This window comes from Macaca nemestrina, chromosome 8, assembly GCF_043159975.1.
Source record: "Macaca nemestrina isolate mMacNem1 chromosome 8, mMacNem.hap1, whole genome shotgun sequence".
In the NCBI taxonomy this organism is placed as follows: Eukaryota; Metazoa; Chordata; class Mammalia; order Primates; family Cercopithecidae; genus Macaca; species Macaca nemestrina.
The window spans coordinates 55,263,504-55,290,372 of record NC_092132.1 but is presented as its reverse complement, the minus strand read 5'-3'; the positions used below and the strand labels follow the sequence as shown (position 1 = coordinate 55,290,372).

Sequence of the window (26,869 nt, the reverse complement as noted above, 5' to 3'; positions counted from 1 at the left end):
TACGCAGTATATTAGATTTAATCAGAGATTACACAGAATATGACATGAAACAGCAGTTGACTAGAATAATTATTATCTGCAACACGTGAAAACAGTTTAGAAAATGGATTTAGGTCATATTCTCTGACAGTAGGCTTGTTGGAAATACAGGCATAGAATCAGACAGATTTATGTGTCATCTGGTGCTCCCTTCCCTTGTCACCGTATCAACTTGAACTGATAGTTTTGTATGGATCCAAGCAGTAGACATGCTGTTGATTGGTAAACTAAATCTGTAATGAGACTGTTAACTTCATAAAGCCACAATTAACTATTTATTTATATTTTGGTGAGTATTTTAGATGCAAAAGCACATTCTTCCTAATAGTTGGAAATAAGCTTAGAAATATTTTGTGGGACAGTTCTATGATTGTCTAAAATAAGACTGTTTGGCTTGTCATACATAATTCCATTATTCAGTGACAAATGTGCATTTGCACATCAGAGACTAGAATTTTAGAAATTAATCCTGGTGGAATTTTTAGGGAAATCTTGTTCAACTATATTTATGAAAGCAAGAATATGTTATTTTTTAAAACTGGGTGTACTGACGGGCCTAAGCATAGACTTTCTTCTTTTCAATCATATGGTTACAAAAACTGTATATTACAAACAGTATAGAAACAAGCTGAAAAGAATGAGCCACACATCCTGGATAATTATCTATATGCAGTTAAATTTACAGATATAAAACAAAATACAGCCTACTCCCTTATAGTGCACAGTTATTTTTTAGATACAGTGTATCACTAGCAAGTGGTTGCGACCACCAACTCTAGTTATCCCCAGCACAGAGAATAAGAGCAAGATCCGTTCGGTACAGCTTCCCTCCATCCGACAAAGCCATTATGTTCTTCTTGTATGTTGTAATATTATTAATATCCAGCTCCTGTATAAACATAAATGACGTTGTAATCCAGTTAAATATGGAAGTTAATTAACCACTGTCAAATGATAAAATTCGAGATGAAACTACTTGTTACATCAATCCATTAACAAAAGAGCTGGATTAAATTCTTATACAAATGTGAATGATCACAAGGTTGTTTTAAAAATCTATTTATTACAGTTACCCTGATTTAGGCCAGAACCAAATTGAGTTAAGAATTGAATTCTATTTCTGCTCCTCTATAAATTTTTAAAGTAGATTATGTGCGGTTGGTTTTGGATGGATCCATAGAGTCCGCTTAAAGGAGTAAGTGCCATGGTAAGTAAGTTACCTGTTTATTCTTCTCGCACAGATCCTTCAGTAAAGCATCCAGTTCATTTTCATCTATGTATCCATTGCCGTCCTGGGGGAGGAGAAATAAAATATTATACAACCAACTCCATCGACAGTAGTGGGAAATGAAGTAAAATGAAATAATAGGAATCCTTAGAAAGTCTCCCAACTGCATATTTGGCAGATAATCTGTTAGGTCAGACCACCCAAGTTTTTAGCTGCTCCAAAGTTGTAAAATATGCAAGGTATTAGTTACCTCTCATTCAACACCTTACATTTGTAAAAGATCTTGAACTTTTCAAAGTACTTACACATGTAATTCACTTAATGTTAACAATATCATATCTTCTTCTAGGACAAGTGAGGAAACTGAGGGCTGGGGAAGGTATGTGGCTCCATGTCACACCGGGTGGTGGCAGAGTTCTATTAGAGCCCACAGTCCAGGAGTAAACAAATTAGAAGCAAAGGATGTGACCTAGTGACATCACAAATAACCTTTATCTTGCTGGATATTTTCACCTAGCTTAATCCTCATTTAATCCTGCAAAGTGGTGTTATTATTATCTCTTGTTTACAAATGAAAAAATTGAGGCTCACATGAGTTTGGTATCTTGTTCAAAGTCTCAAAGCAGGTAAATCATAGTGTGGGATTCGAATCAGGGGTTTGTGTAGTTTGGGCATACCATAATACCTTTCCTATGAAAAGAATGAGTTGGTTGTGTAATTTTCATAATCATTTTTTCCAAATTCTTCTCAAGAATCAAATTATAGATAAGACAATTTTAAGGCATCCAAATCGGAAAGAAATAAGTTAAATCATCCCTGTTTGCAGATATTATTTTTATAGAGAGAAAACCCTAAAGACCTCACAAAAACTGTTGGAATTAATAAACAAATTCCATAAAGTTGTAGGATGCAAAATTAACAATGAAAAATTAGTTATGATGATAAACCATCTGAAATGAAAATTAGAAAACCCCATTTACGATAGCACCAAAAAAATAAAATACTTAGGAATAAAGTTAACTGAGATGAAAAACTTATACACTAAAAATCACAAAACACTGATGAAAGAAGTTAACAGAGACACAAACAAATGGAAGGACATCCTGTGTTTATGGATTGGAAGGCTTAATATTGTTAAAATGTCTATGCTACTCAAACACATCTACAGATTCAGTGCAATCACTTCCAAAATCCCAATGGCATTTTTACAGAAATAAAAAACCCTGGCCGGGCGCGGTGGCTCACACCTGTAATCCCAGCACTTTGGGAGGCCGAGGCAGGTGGATCACGAGGTCAGGAGATCGAGACCATCCTGGCCCACACAGTGAAACCCCGTCTCTACTAAAAATACAAAAATTAGCTCGGCGTGGTGGCGGGCGCCTGTGGTCCCAGCTACTCGGGAGGCTGAGGCAGGAGAATGGCGTGAACCCAGGAGGTGGAGCTTGCAGTGAGCCAAGATTGCACCACTGCACTCCAGCCTGGGTGAGAGCAAGACTCCGTCTCAAAAAAAGAAGTAAATAAAAAAGAAATAAAAAACCCTAAAATTCATGTGAAACCAGAAAAGATCCCAAATAGCCAAAAACCATCTTGAGAAAGAAGAACCAACCTGGAGACATCACACTTCTTGATTTCAAAATATGTTTCAAAGCTACAGTGATTAAAACAGTATAGCACTGAAACAAAAATAGAAACATAGACTAATGAGCTCTCAGTTTCACATGTTATGGTCAACTGATCTTTGATAAGGGTGCCAAAAACACAAAATGGGACAAGGATAGCTTTTTTCAACAAATGGTGTTAGGTAAACTATACAGCCCCATGCGTAAGAATGAAATTGGACCCTTAGCTTACACTATATAAAAAAATAAATTTGAGATAGATTAAAAAATATAAGATCTGAAACTGTAAAACTCCTAGAAGCAAACAAACATAAGGTATAAAACCTTTATGACATTGTTCTTAGCAATGATATCGTGGATATGAAACCATAAGCAAAGACAACACAAGCAAAAATAGACAAGCGAGACTACATCAAACTAAAAAGCTGCACAGCAAAGGAAACAATCAACAGAGTGCAAAAGCAGCCTACAGAATACAGAAATATTTGTAAACCACATCCCAAAAAGGGTTAATTTCCAAAATTTATAAAGAACGCCTATAACTCAATAGCAAAAAATGAATAATCCAATTTAAAAAATGGGTTAATGACTTGAGTAGACACTTACCCAAAGAAGATATATAAATGGCCAACAGGTAAATGAAAAAATGCTTAACATCACTAATCAAGAGAAATAAAAATTAAACTAACAATAAGATATCTCCTCACACCTGTTAGAATGGCCATTATCAAAAATATAAAAGACAAGTGTTAGTGAGAATGAAGAAAAATTGGAACTCTTGTGTACATTGGTGGGAATGCAAAAATGGTGCATCCACTATGAAAAACAGTGTGGAGAGTCCTCAAAAAATTAAAAATAGAACTGCATATGATCAATCTCAGCACAAGACAAATACTGCATGATGCCACTTGTATGAGGTATCTAAAATATTAACACTCATAAAATAGAATGTTATTGCCAGGGCTGGGGGGAGGAGAAATGAGGAGTTACTAATCAATGGGCATAAAGTCTTAAGATTAATAAATTCTAAAGATTTGCTGTCAAAATTGTCTCTATAGTTTACAGTACTGTATTTTATACTTAAAAATTTGTTAAGAGGATAGATCTTATATATTAAGAGGTCTTACTGCAATAAAAAAGAAAGGAAAAAAGTAACAAACTTTTACCTGATCATACAGCTCAAAAGCCTTATTGAACTCTTTCCCACACATTTTGATTCCCTAAAGACAGAGAAGAGAGTAAATGTTAAAATGTTATTACTATGTTTCCGTATGTTTCCTTTGACAAGTCTCCCACAGTCTAGCTTTTCAAGGAAAAATTATTTAAGGTAGTAAAAAGTTAAGTACCTGGAATTTAAGAAGAAAATTCTCCTGCACTGGTAGTAACCTTTTGAGAGAAAAACATTATATTAATATATTACATTTTTTGAAAAGGATCCACTTATAACATTTTTCATGGTTCCTAAACTCACCTGGCCATCTCAGTTAATTCCAGCTTCCCATCATTATTTGAATCAAATAGTTTCAGCTGAAAGACAGAATGCCATTATTCTAGCTATTTGAGGAATAATTTATTGCATGAAGGAGATGAACTTCAAAATAAAGCTGTTTGAGTTATCAACTACTTGTATATATATATAGTAAAATTTTAAAAACTAACGTTTTTAAAACTTTCAATGCAAATTTCCAATTCTGTAATGTGTCAATTGCTAGAGTTTATCAGAATAATATAGAATAGTCAAAAAGAGAAATAGTGGTTTTAGCTATGTTTCTAGAATACTGTCACTTTTTTATTGCAAATACGTTTATATGTGTATCAAGATGTGGGAGGGATGGTGTCTGACAGTTTTTGCACTTCTGGAGTGTCTCCAATAAGAAAATAAATATTTATTTCACCCTTTTAGAGCATAGAATAGCACAAACAGAAGCAGAAAACAGATAACAAATAAATCCTTAGAGAATATAATTTTTGAATAATTTTGAATTGTTTTATTTTCTATTGGGCATTAGAAACTCCATAAAGCTCTCCAACTCTCCATTGCACTTATGTATACATCATTCACAAAGACACATCCAGATGTAAACACTCATACCCGTATTTGGGAAGCTTTCATCTTTTTAGACAGTAGCAACTATTGCTATAATGTGTTATACCAAAGTAGTATATATGAATTACATTAAATATATAAAATGTGTATACTAAATGAACATTAAATATGTGAAAAATTAGCATTATTTTTGTTTTAAAAGAACAGAATGTGTCCAGTGCTATAATGGATACAGATTTAGTGACATCTTTTTAAGGAGGAAAGGAAAGGCATTCTATGGTTTGAGATGTTCTAAGAATCTTTTGTAGGAGGCAGATTTTTTCAGGGTCCCATGCTGACAAAACATTTTATAATCCATTGACCATAAATTCTGATATTGTCACACTATCAAGATGCTGGACAGCTCAATCACTTAGTTTTGTGCCCATGGGGAAATATTTCCCAACATATATATTTAAATTTTAATTAGCTCTTGATTAATTTGCTTCCTGGATTTGAACTGGTTTATGACATTTAATCAGATATGTCAGGCCAATCCAACAGAGGAAAACTCCCATCTGAGTGGATTTTGAAAGGCTGCTTCAATATTGTACCTGGAAAGGAGCCTTTCTTTAAATAGGTATCCCTTAAGATTGGAACAAAATAGAAAATTGATAAATGTAGGTTATTGTCCATTACCCAAAAGTTATTCAGAGCTTAGACCTGCTGATTGTGACACATAGCAAGATACTCTCCTCCATTTGTTTGCTAATGCTATTGTAAGTGGAGATGTAATGAGGAATTAAAGATGACCATGAAAACCTTTTTGGTTGTTTTGAAACTAAAGCTTAGCTCCACTTTATAATAAATAACACTAGTTGGTGAATAAGGCAATAGTAAAGTTCTAGTAGTTCCCCACTCCAACCCAGATAAAAGTAAGCTGAGATGCTGAAAGCAAACCTCAGTTACATCAAGTATAATCAAATCCTTTATTAGATTGTTTCTCAGAGTAATTAAAAAGTCTAACTCCTTCTTCCATCTAATATAACAGTAGCTTTTATAGTATAGAGCTATGTTTATGGTTTATTGATTTAAACTCATGGAGTAAGAATTCACAGTACTGAAAGCATGTATAAATATATGTATCTCCTGGTAATCCAAATTCTGTGATGAGTCAAAATGAGCAAACTTCGTCCAATAGAAACAAACTAACTTCATAGACATTGGTTTATTTTATCTGGAACCTTATTTATTTGCTTTTTTTTTCTCTCTCTCTCTCAAACAGTAGGTGCCTTTGTGTAAAGCAGTTTTCTTGGCTCTATTATCAACATTCTATAATTGATCTTAGTTATCACTGTTTAGCATAGCATTAGCCTCAGGGCATATTTAGATTTCCTTATTCAAAGCACCAATACAAAACCCCAAAACAACAAAAATCAAAAGAAAGAAGGAGACCCATTTTAAGTTGCTTAATTAATAAAGTAGCTAGACAGTCCTTTAAACTCTTAACAAAGTGTGATTTCCCAAAGTATGATAAAAATGGATTTAGGACCTCTATAATAAGTGAGTTTTTGGTGATATAATTTATAAATATAGTATACCTTATATATGTGTAAGTTATATAATTTAGTGATATAATTACACTGGCTTTGGAAGAAAAACAAGTCATCTTTTGATAGATAAAAATTACATAGCTCTACAATGAAGAAAATGCTCATATGTTGAGTCTTAAAGCCAATGCCTGCAGAACTCAAAATGACAAGATGTAAGCATCCCTAAGTATTTCACTTTTCAAATGAAATGACACCTATATGCATATGATGCCCACACCACTGTTTATTTATTTCATCCTGTGTAGCCTTGGGAGTTAGCAAGAACATCATACTACTTCTTGAGCTCTTGGGTACAATCTTTTCAAGATCAGTCTTACCATTAGGTCTGTATACTCGGCTAATTTTGTGTCATCAACAGTCTTGTTTGCTTTTTCTAGTAGGTCCTTTAGAAAGTTCTGTTAAAACAAAGAACACTTAGATTAATTTCATTAATAATATATCATCTACTTTCATTTCAGAATGCCTTGGAACAGGACATACCAGGAATGCCAAGAAAGTCTCTTTTTGAGGGTAGAAGCAGGTGAGTAAAGGGACTTATAATAGAAGAAAGACTAAACCAGGTGGTCCTCCTGGCATTCCAGCAACGAATCTACCTTTGACAGGAAAATACCTGCTTTTTACTGAGACTTGATTGGTCATTGTCTGTGCATTACCATGATTTTATGATTTCAGTTTATCTGAATAAACCCTTTTAAAACCAGCCAGCCCAATGGATGTATTTCTTCTTGCTGATATCTTCACAAGTACTCATGGGATTGTTCTGCAAGAAACACAAGGGCCTTTATACCTTTGGAATATGTGTGAAAAAATATCAGTAAACCTGATAGAGATCTATTTCTAATTTCAAATCCATTTTCTGCCCCCCAGGCTGTATTTACACATCAGTTTATAACCAGCATGATGCTTGTTTCTCCAGAGGGCCAGTTGGATAGTTTTTGGCTTGATGCAGTCCAAAGCGCTTTAGTTAAAATGCTTCCACTGACTATTTAAATTAACAAAATTGGCCACAGATGATGTCATTGAATCTTTGAAAGATATATGAATCATATTAAAATAGAGATTAATGTGGGAAGATGAAAAAGAGATGATTATTATCTTGACAGCTGGAGCTTAGGAGTGAATTTATTTTTTTTTTAACAGAAACGTAAATCAAATAAAAGCTTTACAAAGATTTGCAATATAAGTGACAGTGTAAGCACTTAAGCATATAATAGTCATTCATTTTGTTTAGTGCTATTCATTCGTAACTCCTTTATTTTCTCAGAAAATGAATTAATGCAATTAGGTAAAACTAGGCAGATACTGTGCCCAGATATTATTGAAGGATTAGATTTCTTCGATTCAGCAATGACTTATCTCCCTCCTAAATGTTCCAGTTCTGGGCTGATTTGATGTCACCTTTTTAAAGGAAAGAGACTCTTTTCTTAGTTTGACAAATTTTTTTACATCAAATATTCCACTTCAAATCCAAAGTGAAGCATGGAAAATTCAAAGTTATCTGTTGGGGTTGAATTTTATTTTTGAGCCTTATGGGGCTTTTGTCAGAGATTAATTGGGTTAAAAAGCCTCATCAGAGACTAAAATGGTGGTCACAAAAATAGCCTGGGAGAAACCTTGGGACGCAGAGATTGAAAGTCGTGTCTGAGAGCAAGTGATGTTTTACTCCATTATGGATCTTAAAATTAGCTTTCTTGAAAGATCCATTAAAAAAGAATGCCAACTTATCTTCAAAATTCCCCAGGGAAGAGGACTTCTATTTAGAATCTCTTTCAGAGAATAAAATTTAGAACAAAGAAGGAGACTTTTAGAATATTTAGAGGTCAGTATTGGAAATGAGCTAAGGTTTTCATTATTAACTAAAAAGGATCTTTAAAAGAATATTTTTGGTCTAATAAAATAAAAACACAGTAGCTTAACTGTCACCTTGTGGGTTGTTGAGCTGCAAGTTTGTAAAATACATTGTTTTTAGTGACTTCACATTAAAAACGTTTACATTTTCAAGAGGATACAACTGAATATGGTTTAGCCATTTTGCCATGGCCCAAATGTCCCAGTTTCATCTTTAAAATTGTATGCTACTCAAACCATGTTGAACTATGACTAGAACTGTTTGATATTCATATTTCCCCACATAGCAAAAAAGCAGCTCTTAATAAATGAAGTCTGAAAGCATGTAGTGCTGTGGGGGGTGGGAGGGAATCATTCTTAGCATTACCAGATATTCTACGTCCAAATCTAGGTTCTGTTCCTAGGCAGCTGTGTAATCTTGAAAAATCATCAAATCTGTCTGCATTCCAATCTCACTGTTTTTATATTAGGAGTGATAATACCTGCCTTGCATATTTTTCTGTGAGGATTAAATTTTAAAATACATTCCAAGCACCTTGTACTCTGCCTGGCACATAGCAAACATTAACTCACTTATATTTTAGTCACTCTGTGTTCTAAAAATAGAAAAAGTAGGGTCTTTAAGATGGAGATGTTTTGGAGTCGGTTTGAGGAAATGAGAAGAATACTTCCATATTCCTGAAAGGCTAGTAAATTGAGTTCATGAATAATACAATTTATACGTTGCATGTCACAAAAGCTTTCATGTGCAGAATCTTACTGGAGCTTCACAATAAGCATGAGAGAAAGGATTTATTACCCTCATTTTAAAGATTAAAGAAAATTGGAAAGATGTAGTAATTAATGAGGTAAGACTTGATTTCAGATCTCTGTCTTTTCCTTTATATCCTCCTCTGTGATATCTGAAGTGATAAATTCATTTTCTAAGTTGCAGTTTTTCAAAAGTTTAATTATAGAAGAATTTTTATTTTTTGTCATTGTTGAGAGACAGTAGGTTGTATAGAATGTTTACAGGCCTTGGAGGCAGACAAGCCTGGATTTGCACATCAAGGCTCTGTCTGATTTCTGTGTGGCCTTCAGTATATCACTTAACTTCTCTCAACTCTTCCTCACTGGGGTAATACAATCTCATACAACTTATGCATTATGATTAAATAAGACATTATGTGTAAAGTAGTTAGCATACAGTAGCTATTCAGTAACTTTTTCTTCTTTCTTTTGTAAGGAAATTTATTTATATGTGTTTATTTTGATAACTAAAACTACAAATTTCAATACAATGAATGGATTTTTTGGCTTATCTATAATTCTATCTGTCTGTCTGTCTTATATTTGTGTATGCCATAGAAAATGTTAATTTCTTGCATTACTTTACAGAATTTCAAGAAGCAATTGAAGTTGCTTTTTTGATCTGGTACTTCATTAACAATGTCGAAGAGTAGGTGAAAATGTGACACTGTTCAACATTAGTTTCTTTTGTGGGAGGTTTTTTAAAAAGCTATGAAACTCTTAGTTCATAATTGCATTTGAAAGGAAAAACTTAGCACAAGTTTTTATTTGCTTACCTTAAGCTCCTCAGTTTCTATGAAGCCACTGTGGTCAGTATCATATTTTCTCCATGTCTGCAAGTAATTTTGGGTAAGGAAAACAAACACATTGTTAATAAAAGGAACAATTTCCTACTTTAAGCAGCTTTCTTAAAGGGGCGGCTTTCTTATACCTTCATGAATTCTTCACAGGACTTCAGCTGCTGGCATCGGAAGAGCAGCAGGAAATTCTCTTCTGTGGGTAATATGTGAGCCAACTGGAAAAGATGTAAAAAGAGAGAAACATGTTGTAAGTTGCTCAAAAACAAGTCTCTGCCATTACCTGCTGCTTAGTTTCTCTTCAACCTGTTCCCTCACAGGCTAGAAAAGTAGGAGAGGAAAAACACTAGAGTCGGCTTTCCCTTTCTGGTACTTTCCTATGGAGTGCCATCGATTCTCCAATGCTCCTGTGCCATTGTGTGCTTGGTTCTTGGGCCAGTGAGGTGGCTGCAGCAAACCTGTGCTCAGGTAGAACTAGCGCAGCCACTTCTTGTCTGCTGGACATTCAGGCAGATTCATCCTGTTGGCTTGAACCCTTCATGTGTTCTATGCCACAGATTAGGGCTCTCTCCTCTCAGGGTACACAGAAAGGCACATGTGGGGGCCATAAATTTCATGTGAAGTGAAAGAAACCATGAGAAACATAAATGTTGGGGAGGGGAGTGAAGGGGTAAAATGCATTCCCAAGCCCGAGGAGAAAGCCTACTGTGAGATACAAGAGAAGATAAACCAAAGACAATTTTAAGGCAATGGAAAAGAAATTCACCAGGAATGGTGGGGGCATTAAACAGGAATAGGAAAAGCCAGTTCTCAAATTGTTGCTTTCTACTGAAAGGACATCCATTGCTTGAATCCAGGGCTGGGGTTTATTTTCTGATCTCCACGGCATGCCTCTATGACATTTTCCCTTAGATCTCATTTCATAACTTCAATCCTCCTCTCTTTTTTTTTTGTGGAAGAAAAAAGGATTCCATATCCCATTTTATGACTAATCTATTGCGTGCGGAGAAGGAAGAGCTGGATTGATGGCCCCACTGCAGATGTGAGATCTATTTTCTGGCACAGTAGCTAATTAGCTGTGGTCCCCAGCAACCCCGAGCCATTTCTGGACTTCAGTACCCTCATCACTAAAACAAGGACTTGAAATAGAAGCCAGTGTTTCTTGAATATATTGGGTTCAAAACGCCTTCTGTTGGAAGCACTGCATTTTCACCATTAAAGAAAGAATCTACACACACTATATTTCACCTGATTTCCAAGATTTGAGAATTCCCTAGATCACAGGCCTGACCCTCATCCATGGATTTTAGGCCAAGAGCCTGTAGTCTAGATTAGCCTTAAAGTCAAAGTCTACCAAATTATAGAAAAGACTGTAATAACTTTAAAAAAAAATTCATCCTTTTAGGTTCATTTAAAAATTAAAAATTTAATATAAAATGCACTATTCTACTTTATATGCAAGGAATCTCATTTTTCTTGTGGCTGTGTATGCCCTTTAGCTTATCTTATTTTTAGATTTTTGAAATAATATTTCAAATTAAAACCACTTGGTTTATAGGCACTACACGTGTGGATGAGACTAAGGGAAAGGGTCAGACCTCATATCAACATGTTTAATATGACCTAGTCATAAAACATTTTCTTATTTATTTATTTATTTATTTATTTTGAGACAGAGTCTCACTCTGTTGCCCAGGCTGGAGTGCCGGGGTGTGATCTCGGCTCACTGCAAGTTCTGCCTCCTGGGTTCACACCATTCTCCCACCTCAGCCTCCTGAGTAGCTGAGACTACAGGTGCCCGCCACCACACCCAGCTAATTTTTTGTATTTTTAGTAGAGACGAGGTTTCACCATTCACAGGATGGTCTCAAACTCCTGACCTCGTGATCCACCTGCCTCGGCCTCCCAAAGTGCTGGGATTACAGGCGTGACCCACCACGCTCAGCCTTCTTATTTATTTTTAAAGGAAGGTCACTAGTGTGGATAGATGATAATATATCTAAAAAGTAAAAATCGGGGTTTATAATCTGCCAGTACTTTTAAAAAAATGTAATTAGCTTTTGGTACACAAACACATTTGCATCATTGCAGTGTGTGTGTGTGTGTGTGTGTGTGTGTGTTATCCAGGTCCCTTATTAAGTGCAGGACATACTTCTGTGACCTTTGCGTTCTTTCAATTCCTTTGAATACTTGAATCAGAAAATTCTACATCTCAGAAATAATGTAATTTAATTCTATTCAAAGACCAAACTTTTCAATTGAGGAAGCTAAGGCCCAAAGAAGTTGAATGACTTGACTTGATGATTGGCAGACTGAAAATCACTTTAATTTGGTGATTATTAATAGATTAAGTCAACAACATGCTTATTGAAGACAGTAATAGAATGGTTTGGTTGCTTCTTTGCTCTTGGACTGCAAATAATGAATTTGTTGGTGATTTTTACACGTGACAATAAGACAGTTTGAATATGATAGGCTGTTTCTACTAATTGAAATCTAGGACGCCATTTTCCTTATAAAAATCCCTTTTTTTCCTCATCTGTAAGTGGGCTTCTAGTGGAAAGTAGATATAAATGACTTTCATTATTAAAGTATCCAGATATCTGGTAAGTTAGACCTAGAATGTAGGTCTCCCCCCAGAGCTAATGGGGAAGAGGAGAAGGGAGGGAGAATGGCAGTGGGTGGGCTCGGGATGTAGAGGGACTCTGGAGGAGGGAAAAGCACCCACGCCCCTCTAGTCTTTTGTTGAGCCTGGCCTCTTCTATAATAATACTTCGCTGGAGGGATTCTGAAGAATGTCTTCTTGAGGATTTTAAAGAAGATAGGAAGAGAAGATAAAGTAACCCAAGAAAGAAGAGGGAACAAAGACGGAAGACAATAAAACACATCAAAGAGGAAGAAAATATGTCAGAGGCAGACATTTAAAGGGAAGATTGAACAATGGAAATGGATGTTATGTATACATTTTGGAGGGTTCTGCATGATATAGAAGGTCTAGCCACATTTTTTTATGGTTTTTCATGAATATAAGTGTTCATTTAGGAAAAAGGAGATAGCTAACACCAACTCATCCTTTATTTATTGGTATGCAACTTGTTACATACTTCTTACAGTTTTTGCGTGACCTTCCTCTAGACCATTAATTTCAAGAGGGCAGGGAATAATACTTTTCTGCATCCCCTGAATGTCCAGCATGGTATCTAGTGTGTTATATGCCTGAAATAAATGCTTGTGGATTGGTTGATAATTTTACTTTATTAAAAACACCTACTTAAAAGGATTTAGAATATTTTTTGCTTATTTTCATCATAATTCTCTATTTTATTTGGATTTGTATAATTAATGTGTGTTGCTTTGAACAAAAACGAATAATTTTTCTTTAAATATTTTACATCTCCAAATCCACTGAATACATAAAAACAGAAAAAACAAACGAATAAGCTAGTAAGCAATCACTAAATGTAAAATTAGGGAAATTGCCATCTTTGTTTCAACATAAAAGTTCATGTAACTCACATAAAGTTCAGAGGTCTCCTAAATGTCAGATACAGAGATAGTAAAAATGGTCTTTATGTCTACTATAAATGTGTATTTCTTGCCCATACTGCTTTGGTCTTATTCTTAAATTATTAAAAAATGCAGATTATGTCTATGTGCAACATATTCAATCTGTTTTAATTTCACTGAACTGTTGTTACACTCAACATGATACCATCCTATTTTATAGATGTTAGAAAGGAGTCTTAAGCATATAAAAGATTATTATGTATATATAGGATGTGGCTATAGTGAATGTAAAGAAATCTTTCTTAAGACACGTTTCACAATGTGGTGGTCCTGTGTTGCCTCTCAGTTTTTCTGTCAATGTGTATGAATCAATATTCAAGTTTCAGAGCTGGGCACAGTAATTCTCCAGTTGTAGCCTTTATGACCATGTCTACAAGGTGCCAAAGGTCTTTCATATCGGAGGTGTTAAGCAGAGTTGCTTTATTCTCAGATATGCTAAGTCACTGTTGTTTATAGAAGTACCCAATACTACTTATTCCAGTAGTATTGGTGATTCCGTAATCTTTGGGCTGCCTGCCTGCTCTTTTATGAACTCCCAAAACTTTTTTTATGAGTTGGAGAAGAGAGTGAAGAATATCAAGGGGTTGAGTGGAAGGCAGGTAGCTATGGAAATAAGTAGAATCCCTCAGAGCTTCATTTCTGAGAACTGGTTGCCTGTCATCAAGAGTAGGAAAAAAAAACCCAACAACTTTCTACTTGCTTGTCTCCCCTACTAGTCTACATGCTCCTTGATGATGGGGTCTGTGTCTTATTTACTGTTTCTTTGGCCAGCAACTGCACAAATTGTAGTAAATATTTTATTGAAGCAATACAGAAAGGCAATTAACTATTTGTCTAGCGTCAGGATAGGCTATAAATAAATGTAGGTAAAGTTCCTTTGGAGATAATTGCAATAATTTATTACTGAGCTGTGAATAGGGGTTGGGGTGGACATTGTGATATGCTACCCAGAACTCCCTTCAAGTGCTGGGCGTGTTGCTGCAGCCTCACCTGTGAGGCCCCATTGAAAGAATACCTGGGCTGAAGAGAGCTGTGTCCCCAAGGAGGTGGCATCCTGTGACTGATTAACATGGGGATATAAAGGCCCAACCGTCTCACTCAAAACTAGAGACATTCCTGAAGGGTCATCCCAGCTTCAGAACTCACTGTAGGGTCAGCTGATGTCCCCGTTGAGACTGTGACACAGCCCAGCTTCTCCCTCTGCCCAGATCTATTCTCTTCACTTCCATCCCAGGGATATTGATCCCAAGAGCACTTCCTAATAAACCTGCCCATTGCTACTCTTCCACTCAGATCTGCTTCCCAGGGAACTCTACCCATAACAGGGGTCTTTATCTCTCTCTTTTATTTCTAGCATAATACAGAGCCTTTGCCTGATGTTTTGGAGTAAGTTGAATTCTCTTGCTGTGGTTCATTTGGCTACTAAATACTAGGCACTGTGCTGGTGACCACAGTCACCACTGGTGAGAACCGTATAGGGAGGCAGATACTTTCAAAGAACTTTTCCCCTGACAATTTCAAAGCGGGAGATAAAAACAACAATAAAGCTAAATACCAGTTGTGAGGAGAGTGTACATGAAAGGCAACTTCATTAGTGATATAAATTATATCACAGTGCATATGAGGCAGAATTCCTAACTTTTAAAGACAATCATGGTATGTTAACATTCTTGAACATGTATTAGACAAGCATTCAATTCTTTTTTCACTTGAGAACTAGAAAGATGTTTTCCCTAGCCAGTGAGAAGTGAGTCCAGGAAATTTGAAAGGTAAATAACTTTATCAAAAATGTAACGCTCTTTCAGTTTAATAATTTGAATTTGACAAATGATATAATAAGTGGGGGGAAAGGCTTGGCATTCAGAAGATGGGGTCGATTTTGTAGTAAGTTATTTTTATATGTAACAATAACTGCAAATACATTTGTTGAGTTTTTATAGTGTGCCAGAGTCGATCTATTTGTTCAACACGTATTATTTGATACTGATGATCATAACAACCTTATGAAGTTAATACATTGTCATTCCTGTTCACTGCCAAGGAAACAGAGGCTCAAAGAGGGTAAATGGCCTGCTCTCACGTAGATTGTAGTTGGAGCCAGATTTGAAGGCAGAGTCTGACTTTCTTGGCTTTGAGACTCTGTCCCTTACCTTCATCACCCTCCATTAAAATCCTCAATCAAAAAAGTATTCCTAATAAATCATTTAGAAAAATATATGCAGAGGGAATTTTAAAATCAGATTTCATTGTCAGTCATTTCCCAAAATTCTGTGGTGGAAAAGTAGTCTTCCATGAAAAAGTATATTCACTATGGCTAAACTCACAGGCTCAAATCCCACTGCAGATGAAAAGAGGGAAAGGCTGGAGAACACCTTGCTTCCCTGGGAGGGTTGTTACAGTTTTAGGATTAAAATAGCTTTTAGGTGCATTTTTCAGTGGATGCACTGACCTGGACGGATAGAAACAGTAAGGATGGAGAGGATGGTGGGTTCTCACACATTGCCAAAAGGATGAGGTGAAAAACTTGTAGATTTGGCATCCACTTAAGAGAAATACCTATATTTCATGTGAACACCAGAGAAGAAAGCTCTATTATCTGCTAAATCATTCAGTCTTCCTTTTTTTAAAATTATTTTAATCAGCTTTCTTTGCAGTAGAGTTATTAGTCTGAATAAATTTGGAACATTTTTTTGACCATCACATTTTTTGTTAAATTATCTCAGAATTTCGATGCTCCTGTCTTGAGTTTGTGTTAACAATCTCTTTATTTCTAAACTGTATTTGTGTGAATTTTTAAATCTATTTTAAGGCAAGAAATTAGAAAGTTAAGAAAGAAACATATTTGTTTCTAGGTAGCAAATGCGTGTTGTTAGAAAGTGTCAGTTAACTTTATCAGGTCAGAACTTTGAAAGTTAACCATTACATATTCTAATCTTTTGAATGACATCTTTCAGGGACAAACCAATTTGACCTATTCCATCAGGGAAGCAGACCACTGCATGTGTATAATTTGGTTTACTTTGATTAGATTTTGATGAGTTTGTGAGTGTAACTATTAAGTGAGCATAACATATAAGTAAATCCATCTTCCTTTCCCTTTGAACACCAAAGTTAATGTGTGCTTGATGTCAGCAGGTAGGTTATCATAAATTATAGAAAACATAGGATTTTGCATTCCTTTATAGCTGGCTAGAATTTTTATGTTCTATATTATTTATAGGATTTCTAAGCAAGTGATGTATGTCAAATAGGAAAAAGAAAGGATGAACTTCATTTAATACAGCTTTCTGGTTACACTAGAGAGCAAAATATAAGTTCAGACATTTCCTACTCTCCCTCTCCCCATTTCCTACATGTAACCTGTAACTTTTAATTTCTATTTCCCAAATATTTTCAGAATTTCTCTTTTCTTCACTCTTAATCATCACAGAGTGAACCAACATGCATGTGAACTATTGAAGCAATCTCCTATTTTTCCTCCCATTCTCCAATTCTCTTCTCTCAACCTAATGCCCTCTTCCAGATCCCTTACTCCTATGTCTTGGCTGATAACTGAGGTTAATGAAAAGAGTTCTAAAATCAGAGTGAGATCTAAGTTTGTATATAGACTTTGTCACTCCCTGCAAGTGGGACCTTGGATACATTATTCGACCTTTTCGGGCTTCAGTTTCTTCATCTTTAAAATGAGGAATGTTGACTAGTTCTTCCCAAGAGTCCCATCTAGCAAAAAGTTCCATGTCCTGGAACACTAAAACCTTCCAATCAGTTTATATATATCTCATTTGTCTCCCTTTAAATTATTTCTTCTTCAGCTGATCAAAAGTTCTGCTGAAATCATGTTTCGAGGGCTTTGCCCAAATAACTTCTCTGCAGAACACTTTCTGCATCCCTATCCAACCCGGCTAAACTTAGAAACTTGCCATAAGTAATCAACCAACTGAAGCTTGAAAACCTTTCCTTTTAATGCAGAAAATGTACAGATTATTTATTATTTAAAAAAAGGCAGAATAGTTTGGGGGAACATGTCTGGGTTCTGACTGTTCTACCATTTATTTCTTACTTTTTCTGTGACCTTAGGCAAATTCTATTGAAGCTTCACATTCCACAACTATAAAATAGATCTTCATTTTATATTTAAATTTACTTAATTTTCTTGTTATGAGGATCAAATGAGATAACATATTTGAAAACACTTTGTCAACTTTATTTTATACAAATGTGAATTCTTTTATTTTTATTGCTATAAAAGCTTCTCACTTCTTTATTTCAGACTTCATTGCCTTCTCCATCCTCTTCTGTTATGTGTACTTCTATATCTTTCCTTACACAGAAAGCCTTTTATTTCCTGTAACAGTTTCTTATCTAAAACTTCTGAGGAAATTTCCTTCATTAAACCTCTAGGACAATGCATCTGCTAAACAGCCTCTAACCTCTCATTCAAAATAAAGCTTAAATAATAAGTCACAATGATTAGACTGTATCACATAAAGTAAAACCTGGATTCAAAACATCCTCATCCATTTTATCCTTTTAAAAATGTAAAATCCATGTGAATCAGACCAATGCTTTTTACTGCACAATCTAGTATCACTGAAGAAATGAAATTGAATAAATAGCTGAGTCCATTGAAGTCCTTCGAGGTGAAGTATGTTAAATGTAAGGTGACAGGCTTTCCTTTACTAGGATTATAAAGTATGTCAAACTCTAAAAGAACCAATTCGTAATTTCGCTGATGTCATATTTCCAAACTAGTTTTGAATAATTAGAGTACCTCATCTCATGTTTAATTTAAAAGTTATTTTCTTATCCTTGATGGTTTCATATCTTGATTAGTTGGCCTATATGTCAATCTGTAAGTCCCATTACTATTATCTATTTATATAGTAATGAGTTACACATAGGTAAAGGGGAAAGTATGTACTCCAGGGAAAAATTTTAATTACAAAGATAATAATAGTGTGTCCTCTCTTAACTCTATTTGTATCAGCTGTTTAAAAATAAGTGTATTTCATATTGGCATCACAAGTGTCCTATAAGATCAATTATTTGAAAACCAGGTTATTTCTCTGAATCAAAGGTAAATTATTACTAAATGTTGTTGAGAGCCAGAATACTTCACAATCTAATACACTGAGAAACACTATATAAATAACATAATTATGTTATGAGTTGGCATAATTTAAATTACGACCTTATTAATTTTTCAGGACAAAGGCTTCCACCCAATTTCTCTAATAGGCTGCTGAGATAAAGAAAGAGGCTAAGACACCACAGGCTGGAAACGTAGACAGCTTTTTCACAAATCTGAGAATGCAGAAGAATTGATGCATAATCGGTTTTGCTTCCTTGATTCACAGACAAAAATAAGTTGCCCTTAATAGGAAAAGTCAGTGTGAAAGGATAAAATTTGACACCCACAGTTTTAACTTTCAGAGACTCACACGAAATCTGTACCTATAACAGATCATAAAATATTCACTCACTCTAGTTAAATTCTTCCGTTTTTACTAAGGCCGATTGTCAAACAGGATGCAGCTTTTTGCCATGAAAAACAAGGACTGTAAATATTTCACAGGGACTACAAACATTTTATTTTATATTTTAAAAGTCAAGTCTACACTGCTAAGTGGTAAGAGATACTGATGGACCATATGCTTAGATACTGCATTGAAGTGAGGCTGGGTAATGGAATGTGATTGATTCTCATCTAGAAGTCAGGAACTTGTTCCTCTAACTGCACCTGTGCCAGCAGACAGCTGTATGACCAGAGGCAAACCATTTTATTTCTCCAGGGTCTCAATTTCGTAATATATGAAATTTAGGCCCTGGGTTAGGAATACTCTTAGATGTCTTTCGTTTGTGAACATTTTTTAACTTTGTACTTCTGAACAGAAGATAATGTATTACTTAGGTAAAATAAACCTCTCTGAATGGGTCTTGCTATATCGTACTTGAATACAATTTCAGAAATGAAACTCATTTATTAAAATTAAATCAGAAAAATGCATAAATTCCTTACCTCTACAATTCCTATTTTCCCATCATCTCTTTGCCCATACTGATCCACAAAAGTCTTCATTTCAGGTGATAACTCCTAAAATTATATAAAAGCAGGTAAGAGGTTTGTAAAAAAAATACCCAGTTATGCTTGTGACGGTGTTAATAACTTACTGCAAAGAAAAACCAAAGTTAGAACCATATAGAAATATGCATAATGATTAATTATTCTCATAAAAATTAAAGGCATAACTGATACACAGTATTTATTAGTTCCAAATGAAAGAGTTATAATCATGTTGATTATTTCTCAATATGATTTATCTTATTATTAATTTTGAGAATATGCTATCCTTTGAAAGTGTAGTCAGAATCATTCCATTCATAACTTTTAGTGAATTTTAACATAATCATCACTGTCAATATACTTTAAACATTGCTTACTTCACTGAAGATTACCTTATATTGATACACTATCTTGTCTTACAACATTTTTCTCATTCTAACATAATGTTTTATCTATGGAAAGTAATGTATGTTTTCAGTTTGAATAAGCAAAAATTATGAATGTTAAAGAGTAACTCACTTTGTAAGCAAAGATTGTTTTAAGCATAAAAGAGGCATTCATCAATTAAATAAATTTTAAAATTAAACATATTAGAGAGCTATGAACTATAAACTAGTGATCTGAACATAGAACTGGTATTCAGGAGGTTTAATTTTTACCCTTGGGTCTCCAACATAGCCCATTTAAAATAGCCCTGTTGCATTAGCTGAAGCCTATTTAAAATAGGTCAGCCCTTACTAATGTTCTATTCTACGTCCTTGGGAAAGCAAATTAAGGTCTCAGTTTTCATCGTAGCTAACAAGATGGTGGTATTATCTACCACACAAGTTTTCTCTGGGGATAGATAGGTTAATATAATTTAAGGGCTATATTGAGACTAAATATCATTTTTACTAGTATTTACAAAATCTGTTTGGAACCAGTGTAGACATCTTTAGTAGAACTAAGATAATAAGTAATAACAAAGCAATATAATTATATTTTACTCTTTATAAAACTTACAATGGATAAATTACAATTTGTATTTATTTAATTTTGTTATAGAAACAATTGTAAGAAAATGAAAGTGTCCAACCACGGCAATAGTGGGAATATCAGGTCCTACAGTTTTTTTAAATTTTTACATATACCTTAACATAAACAAAAACCAAAGCATCTGTCCTTAAATTTTAAAATGGTGTAATACCACTACTTTAACTAGCAGACTTGACATTTACTTTGTGAAGTTTCTGACAAGTATGTCAAAATCTATTTTTTAAACAGTGCAAAAGATATACTCATCATCACCACCAATTAAAAATGTATAAAAATGAGTCCAAATACAAAGACCAAACACTATGTTTAGTATAAAAGGATAGTTTTTGAAAATACATTGCACTGTTATATTTCATTAATGTTATATTCACATAGTGAAAATTTTGAAATTTCATGTTATTAACATGAAAAGCCAAACAATGTTTCCATTAATGCAATGAAATTTGTTATCCTATGGCTAGAAATGCAAAAAGCCTGGTTTATAAGGGCAATTTTTGTGTTCTAAAGAAAGAGAAGAAATATATACAAGTAAGTTTAATGCAATGAAGTTGGTAGTATAGTGAAACATGTATCTATTATATGAATCTCTGAATCCAGATCTTGATTTAGATTTTAACTACCCAAATCAAGAAAAATACTCAATTCAGAAAAACCCAGATTGTATTTACATTCCAGAAAAATGGCCAAGAATCAAGGTATTAAGCAACTTGATATAATCCTATGACTATGCTTGTTTAGTATCATTACATTATAGTCTAATAATTGGAGCTTTGACTATTCGAAAACAGAGAAAAATAATTAAATTCTAAATCTCCAACATGAAGATATTGCTTACAAAATGGTACAGATATTAAAATCAGAGGAAGAAAAATACATTTTTAAATTTCGTGAATATTTAAATTTCCAAACTGAAAATAGATTTCAATATTAAAATTACTTCTGGACAAATTAAAATATAATTATTTAGCTGCCAGAAGCATCTTCCAAGATTTTAATTCTAAATGTTATGGAAAGTAAGACTTTTCCAACCGGATTTTAAAATATGTATTTTTAAATGAGAAAGATAATTGCTTTTATTAGATTAGCCAAAGATACATAGAGCTGTAAAGACAGTATTGCATAAATTTATTTACATGGCAATATATAAGATCTGGGGAGGGTGAAGAGTATATAAAACATTTTTATGCTATTTTATTCCATTCTATTATACTTTTAGATTATATAATGTTAAATCTGGGTAAAACAATCCCTAGAGCACAATCTGGTTTAAAATCAATTTGGTCAATGATTTTTGTAACTGATAGTTTTGTAATGCATTATAACACATTTAGAACCCTCTGGGATTCTTTTGAATATGCTATACAGAGATGTATATTACACAATTTTCAATTTAGATAGGGTAAAAAGATAGTTCTATTATTAAATTTTATATATATCAGTCAATATTAGAGGTGGTGATCTGCTATATAATATATACATCATTGGTAGTGTAAATCTCTTTCTAAACATAGTCAAGAAGGCCAAAGACCATTAACGTGTAACCCATTCCAATTCAACACGGCCTTCTGAAAGACAGTGTTACATAAACCTCAATAGAGTAGTACAATTTTTAACCCATTTTCCTCTGGACAACCATCTCATCTATGTTTAAAAGCTGATTATATTTTATATTTGTGCTGACAACATACTTTCTTAACAGGTTAATCTGTGCCCAAAGGGAGTCATTTATAATTAATAAGAATTGTCATTTGTTTAATTAACTAATGGCTTAAATAACAAACATAGCCATTTTCAAAGCACCATCAATTGCTGCCCATCAGAGTATCACTTTGCTTTTTTTACAATACATGAAATTCTTAAAATTGTTTTACTTTTTACTTCTCTACCTTTTGGGTTTCTTGCTTTCAACAGAAATGAAGACCTTTTCTTGCTAAATTCCTGCTCATTGTTAGGTTGCAAGTTGGGCAACTTTCCCTTAGTGAGGACAAGATGTTTTCTCATCTCCCCAACGACATCAACATCACAACAATAATAATTGGTGATAGAGTAAGAGATCCATAATCTGCAGATCTGTTTCTTGACCACCAAGGGGCAGAAAAGCATTTCCACCCCCTTATTTCTCACACAATAAAACAGAAGTTAAAAATTACCTAATCAAACTCAGTAGTAGAAGTGGTGATCCGCTAAAGAATCTCATGCACCCACAGTTTCCTTTTAAGACCTATTAAAGCAAGGACTAGTATAGAATATATATATATATTTAAAACTGCGATTTCAGATAGCAAGGTTTTTCCCTTTAGAAAATCTCTCTCTCTCTCTCTGTCTTCCCTTCTCCCTTCTTCCCTCCCTTCTCTGTCCCTCCCTTCCCCCTCTTCCTCTCTCTCTCTCTCTCTCTCTCTCTCTCTCCCCCCCTCTCTGTGTCTCTCTTTCTCAGTCTGTCTCTTTCCCCTTTCCCCTTTCTCTGTATGCGAATTGGAAAAGTGTTCTTTCTTGCCTTTCGCAGTCAATAAACGTTTACATTACCCAGAAAGAGCTTTACCCTGCTGACTTTTTGTGAAAACACAAGAATGTTTTAATTTGGGGGTTGGAAGTCTTTTTTTCTTTTTCGCAAACTTGAACCTACCAATCCAGCCTTCTTTCGCGCCTGCTGGAGCTCCTGGATCAAGTTCTGCAGCTCCTTTCCTTCCAGGTAACCACTTCCTGCAAAGACAAAGAGGCACCTTGGTGACAGATATCTCATTCCGAGTGTCTTCCCCGTTCACTTTCCAAGACAGTTATCTTTCTGGCGACCCGAGAGGCTCTCTCTTGCCTGGACATTGATTAACCAGCAAAGCGTACAGACGCGGCAGCGCTCCCCTCCTGGGGTATCAAACTTTAGATCCACTGAGGAGGACAAAGGAGGATGGTTGGGGTGCTGAGCGCAGCCACAGAAACTTTGGGGGAGCAGTGTCCCCCAATCCCTGCTCTCTCTCTCTCCTTCTACCATTACCGTTCCTGGAAAGACAAAAGTTTAAGGTTTTGGGATTACGGTGGAAACAATATAAACTTTCAGGTTGACGGTTTGGCAGCCAGTTGGGAGATAAGAAGATAAGATTAGGCAGAAGGGGGAAGAAGTAAAGAATAGAAAGGAGGGATAATGGGATCAGGAGGCTCAGAAAAGGGCAAAGAATGGGAAGGGGCATGGAAACGGGTCTTGAAACAGTTAAAAAGAGAAGATAATCACCGTCAGCATCGAAATGAAGCCAGATCTCGAAAAACTGTGAGGCTGTGATGAGGGACGATTGCAGGTGGAATTCTGCCATTGTACAGCGGGGTGTGTGTCTGGGTGTGTGAAATGCGTGTGTGTCTGTGTCCGCGCGAGAAGGGGGTAAGCAAAAGCTCAGCGTGTGCGCGAGTCAGTGCTGCGGAGGGAGACCGGGGCGCTGGCGCTGCCGGGCGCTGTCCTCGGTGCTGCTCAGCTCAGCGTTCCTCCAGACTTCTCTCCCTACACCCCGCACCCAGTTCTCAGTATTTATCCCGACGGCCCAAAGCCGGGCCACGCCTCCTCCAGCCTCCCATTCCTCACTCCCCGCCTCTTGCTCTCACCAACCTTCTTCCCCTCCCTTCCAGTTTTCTGCTCGGTTCCCAGGAAAGCTAGTGGAGCGGGAGTTTGGGCTTGTTGGAAGCAGCAGGTGGTGGGAGATCCTTTTCTCGGAGATTGGATGCTGAAAACAGAGGCTCATTTCCCCCTACATCCTCCTAGTCCAGGAAGAATCTTATTCCTGAATATTATAGTAAAACTCTTGTTACCTAGAGAGGTTTTAATGTTCAGATAGAAGGGAAAAGATGATGACGGGTAGAATCACATAAATGATTATTATATTTATGTGTGATTTCTCCAAGACTTTTCAGTATTTGTTTGAAAAAAAGAAAAAAAAGCACATGAAAACTTGGCACACATTAGAATAATTTGATTAATGTATACAACGAGTTCAGTGCTATCAATAATCACTCTATTTTGTGCCATCATATCAATGTTTCTTAAGATGGTTTCTATGAACTAACCTTGCCAGTATGGAAAAGTGAGATTATGATTTTCTTTTCAGCATGAAGTAGAATTATAATTGGAAAGTAACATAGTTAAATTATAAAACCTTAAAATCTTAGAGAAGGAAGTCATCTTACAGATACTAGAGTTTACTGCCTTTCAGTTTAGAAAGAGTGAGTAAACTAAAAGAGAAAGGAAGGATCTTACCCAGGTTCATAAGCAAGTACGTTAGTGCAACAACCACAGCCCCGTTGAGTGGCCTTAACACACATACATCTCCTTCTTTCTATGCTGAGCAACCCCTACTGGAGAATTTTTCAGAAATTGGAAGTCACCATCAGAGCTGGGAAAACTATCTAACTAAATGTATGCTATGTTATGTGTATATATATGTGTAATATATGTGTGTGTATACACATATGTATATATGTTCTGTTATATACATATGTATATGTGTTATGTATTTTAATATAATTAATGATATATTTAGATTATTTCGTATTTACATAAATACTTCTGGAGTATTTGGCTTTGAGTCTTTTGGACCTTGAAGTCCACTAAAAATGTATTCCAAATGTCTAATTACAATTGAACTAAAACAAAATGAAGGAACAAGAGAAAATCTACACATAGCCCATATAAGCTTAAAGTTAATTAAAATGAATTTACCGGCCAGGCGCGATGGCTCACGCCTGTAATCCCAGCACTCCGGGAGGCCGAGGCAGGTGGATCACGAGTTCAGGAGACCCAGACCATCCTGGCCAACATGGTGAAACTCATCTCTACTAAAAATACAAAAATTAGCTGGGCATGGTGGTGGGCACCTCTAACCCCAGCTACTCGGGAGGCTGAGGCAGGAGAATGACTTGAACCCGGGAGGCGGAGGTTGCAGCGAGCTAAGATCACACCACAGAACTCCAGCCTGGTGACAGAGCAAGACTCTGTCTCAAAAAAAAAAAAAAAAAAAGATTTTACTAAGCTCTATATTCTTAACCTTGTGTAATTGAGTTTGGGACCCCTCAGATTTATTTTTTCGAGATTATGGCTCTATCCAGTACTATATTTGTGGAGTTTTTTAATAAGTATCCTTTTCAGAGACCCATCAACTTGTAGCTAGCCTATTTCAATAATCTTCTCAATGAAATCCTCACTTTCATAGTACTTTCCAGTTCATACATTATTTTTACTTCTGACACCTCATCTGATTCTCACTGATGGTCCTATTGGTCATTATATTAGTGACCAGGGTCGCTGTGTGAAAAATATAGTGTGTGAACTTCGAGACCAGTGCTAGAGAATAAACTTTGAAGAGAGGGTGAGAACGCAGTGACTAAGGAATGACTTGAAGAAGCACTCTGATCATTGCGAGTCTTGACAGAGCTAACAATGCCTAGACTTTGGATACAGTTCTCAGACAAAGAAAAATGCTAGAAAAAGTATGTAGGAATATGGACTGAACAAATTGATGAAAAAAGAGCAACATTTCTACTATTTTAAAAAATAATTAAAATTAATTTTTTTTCCTAAAAAGAGACCACACACTGTGGTATAAATTCCTAAACATTTTCACCATAATCTGCTCAGTTTTTAGAATTTTATCTTAACTTCCAAAATTATTACAAGACAATTTATAAAAGTTAAAAATATTTATATGAAAGTAATCTTTTTTCTTATTCACTTTCCTGAAGCTATGGCAACTTCCAAATTTCCATTTAGGAATGTATAGGTGTTGTGACTTGAGAGAGAGTGAGAAATAAATGGGAGACTTCCTTGGAACTATGTCTAAACAGCAAGCACACTTTTTTTGTGTGTGTTCTTTTTATGTTTATATGAAGTGACTTTTGAGGGAACTAATGTAGATTATGGAGATCTAAAGCATCGCTTAGTGCTGCCCCTACCATGAAGTAATCAACATTAAAAGATCCATGCTTATGGAAATATACAAGTCCATATCTAAAGGGTTTTTTTTGTTGTTGTTATTTGGTTTTACAGAAAAGGGACTATATTTTGTGTATTATCCTTCAACTTTTTATAATTAATTCAAGGGCATCCCTCCAGTATTAACATCAACATCTAATGTATACTTTTTACAGTTTAATATTTTATTAACTATAATTATAGATATGCAGATTTATTTATAGTAGTACACTGTGACATACAATGCTGCAATAAACACCTTTATACATTTATATTAGCTATACATGTTTCTGATTACAA

At 35.1% G+C, this 26,869-nt stretch overlaps 1 protein-coding gene across 1 annotated transcript; it reads right to left on the bottom strand.

Annotated features, from left to right (window-relative positions):
• On the bottom strand, positions 1-24,120 carry LOC105497281 (calbindin 1). Its single transcript, XM_011768290.2, has 11 exons — positions 23,849-24,120; positions 23,249-23,325; positions 19,546-19,620; positions 10,094-10,177; positions 9,939-9,995; positions 6,843-6,920; positions 4,358-4,413; positions 4,233-4,272; positions 4,053-4,106; positions 1,260-1,331; positions 1-928 (listed from the first exon to the last, which is right to left on the bottom strand). Exons 1-11 carry the CDS (start codon positions 23,925-23,927, stop codon positions 815-817), a joined length of 786 nt encoding a protein of 261 aa, XP_011766592.1. The 5' UTR covers positions 23,928-24,120; the 3' UTR covers positions 1-814.
• Positions 24,121-26,869: the final 2,749 nt, after the last annotated feature.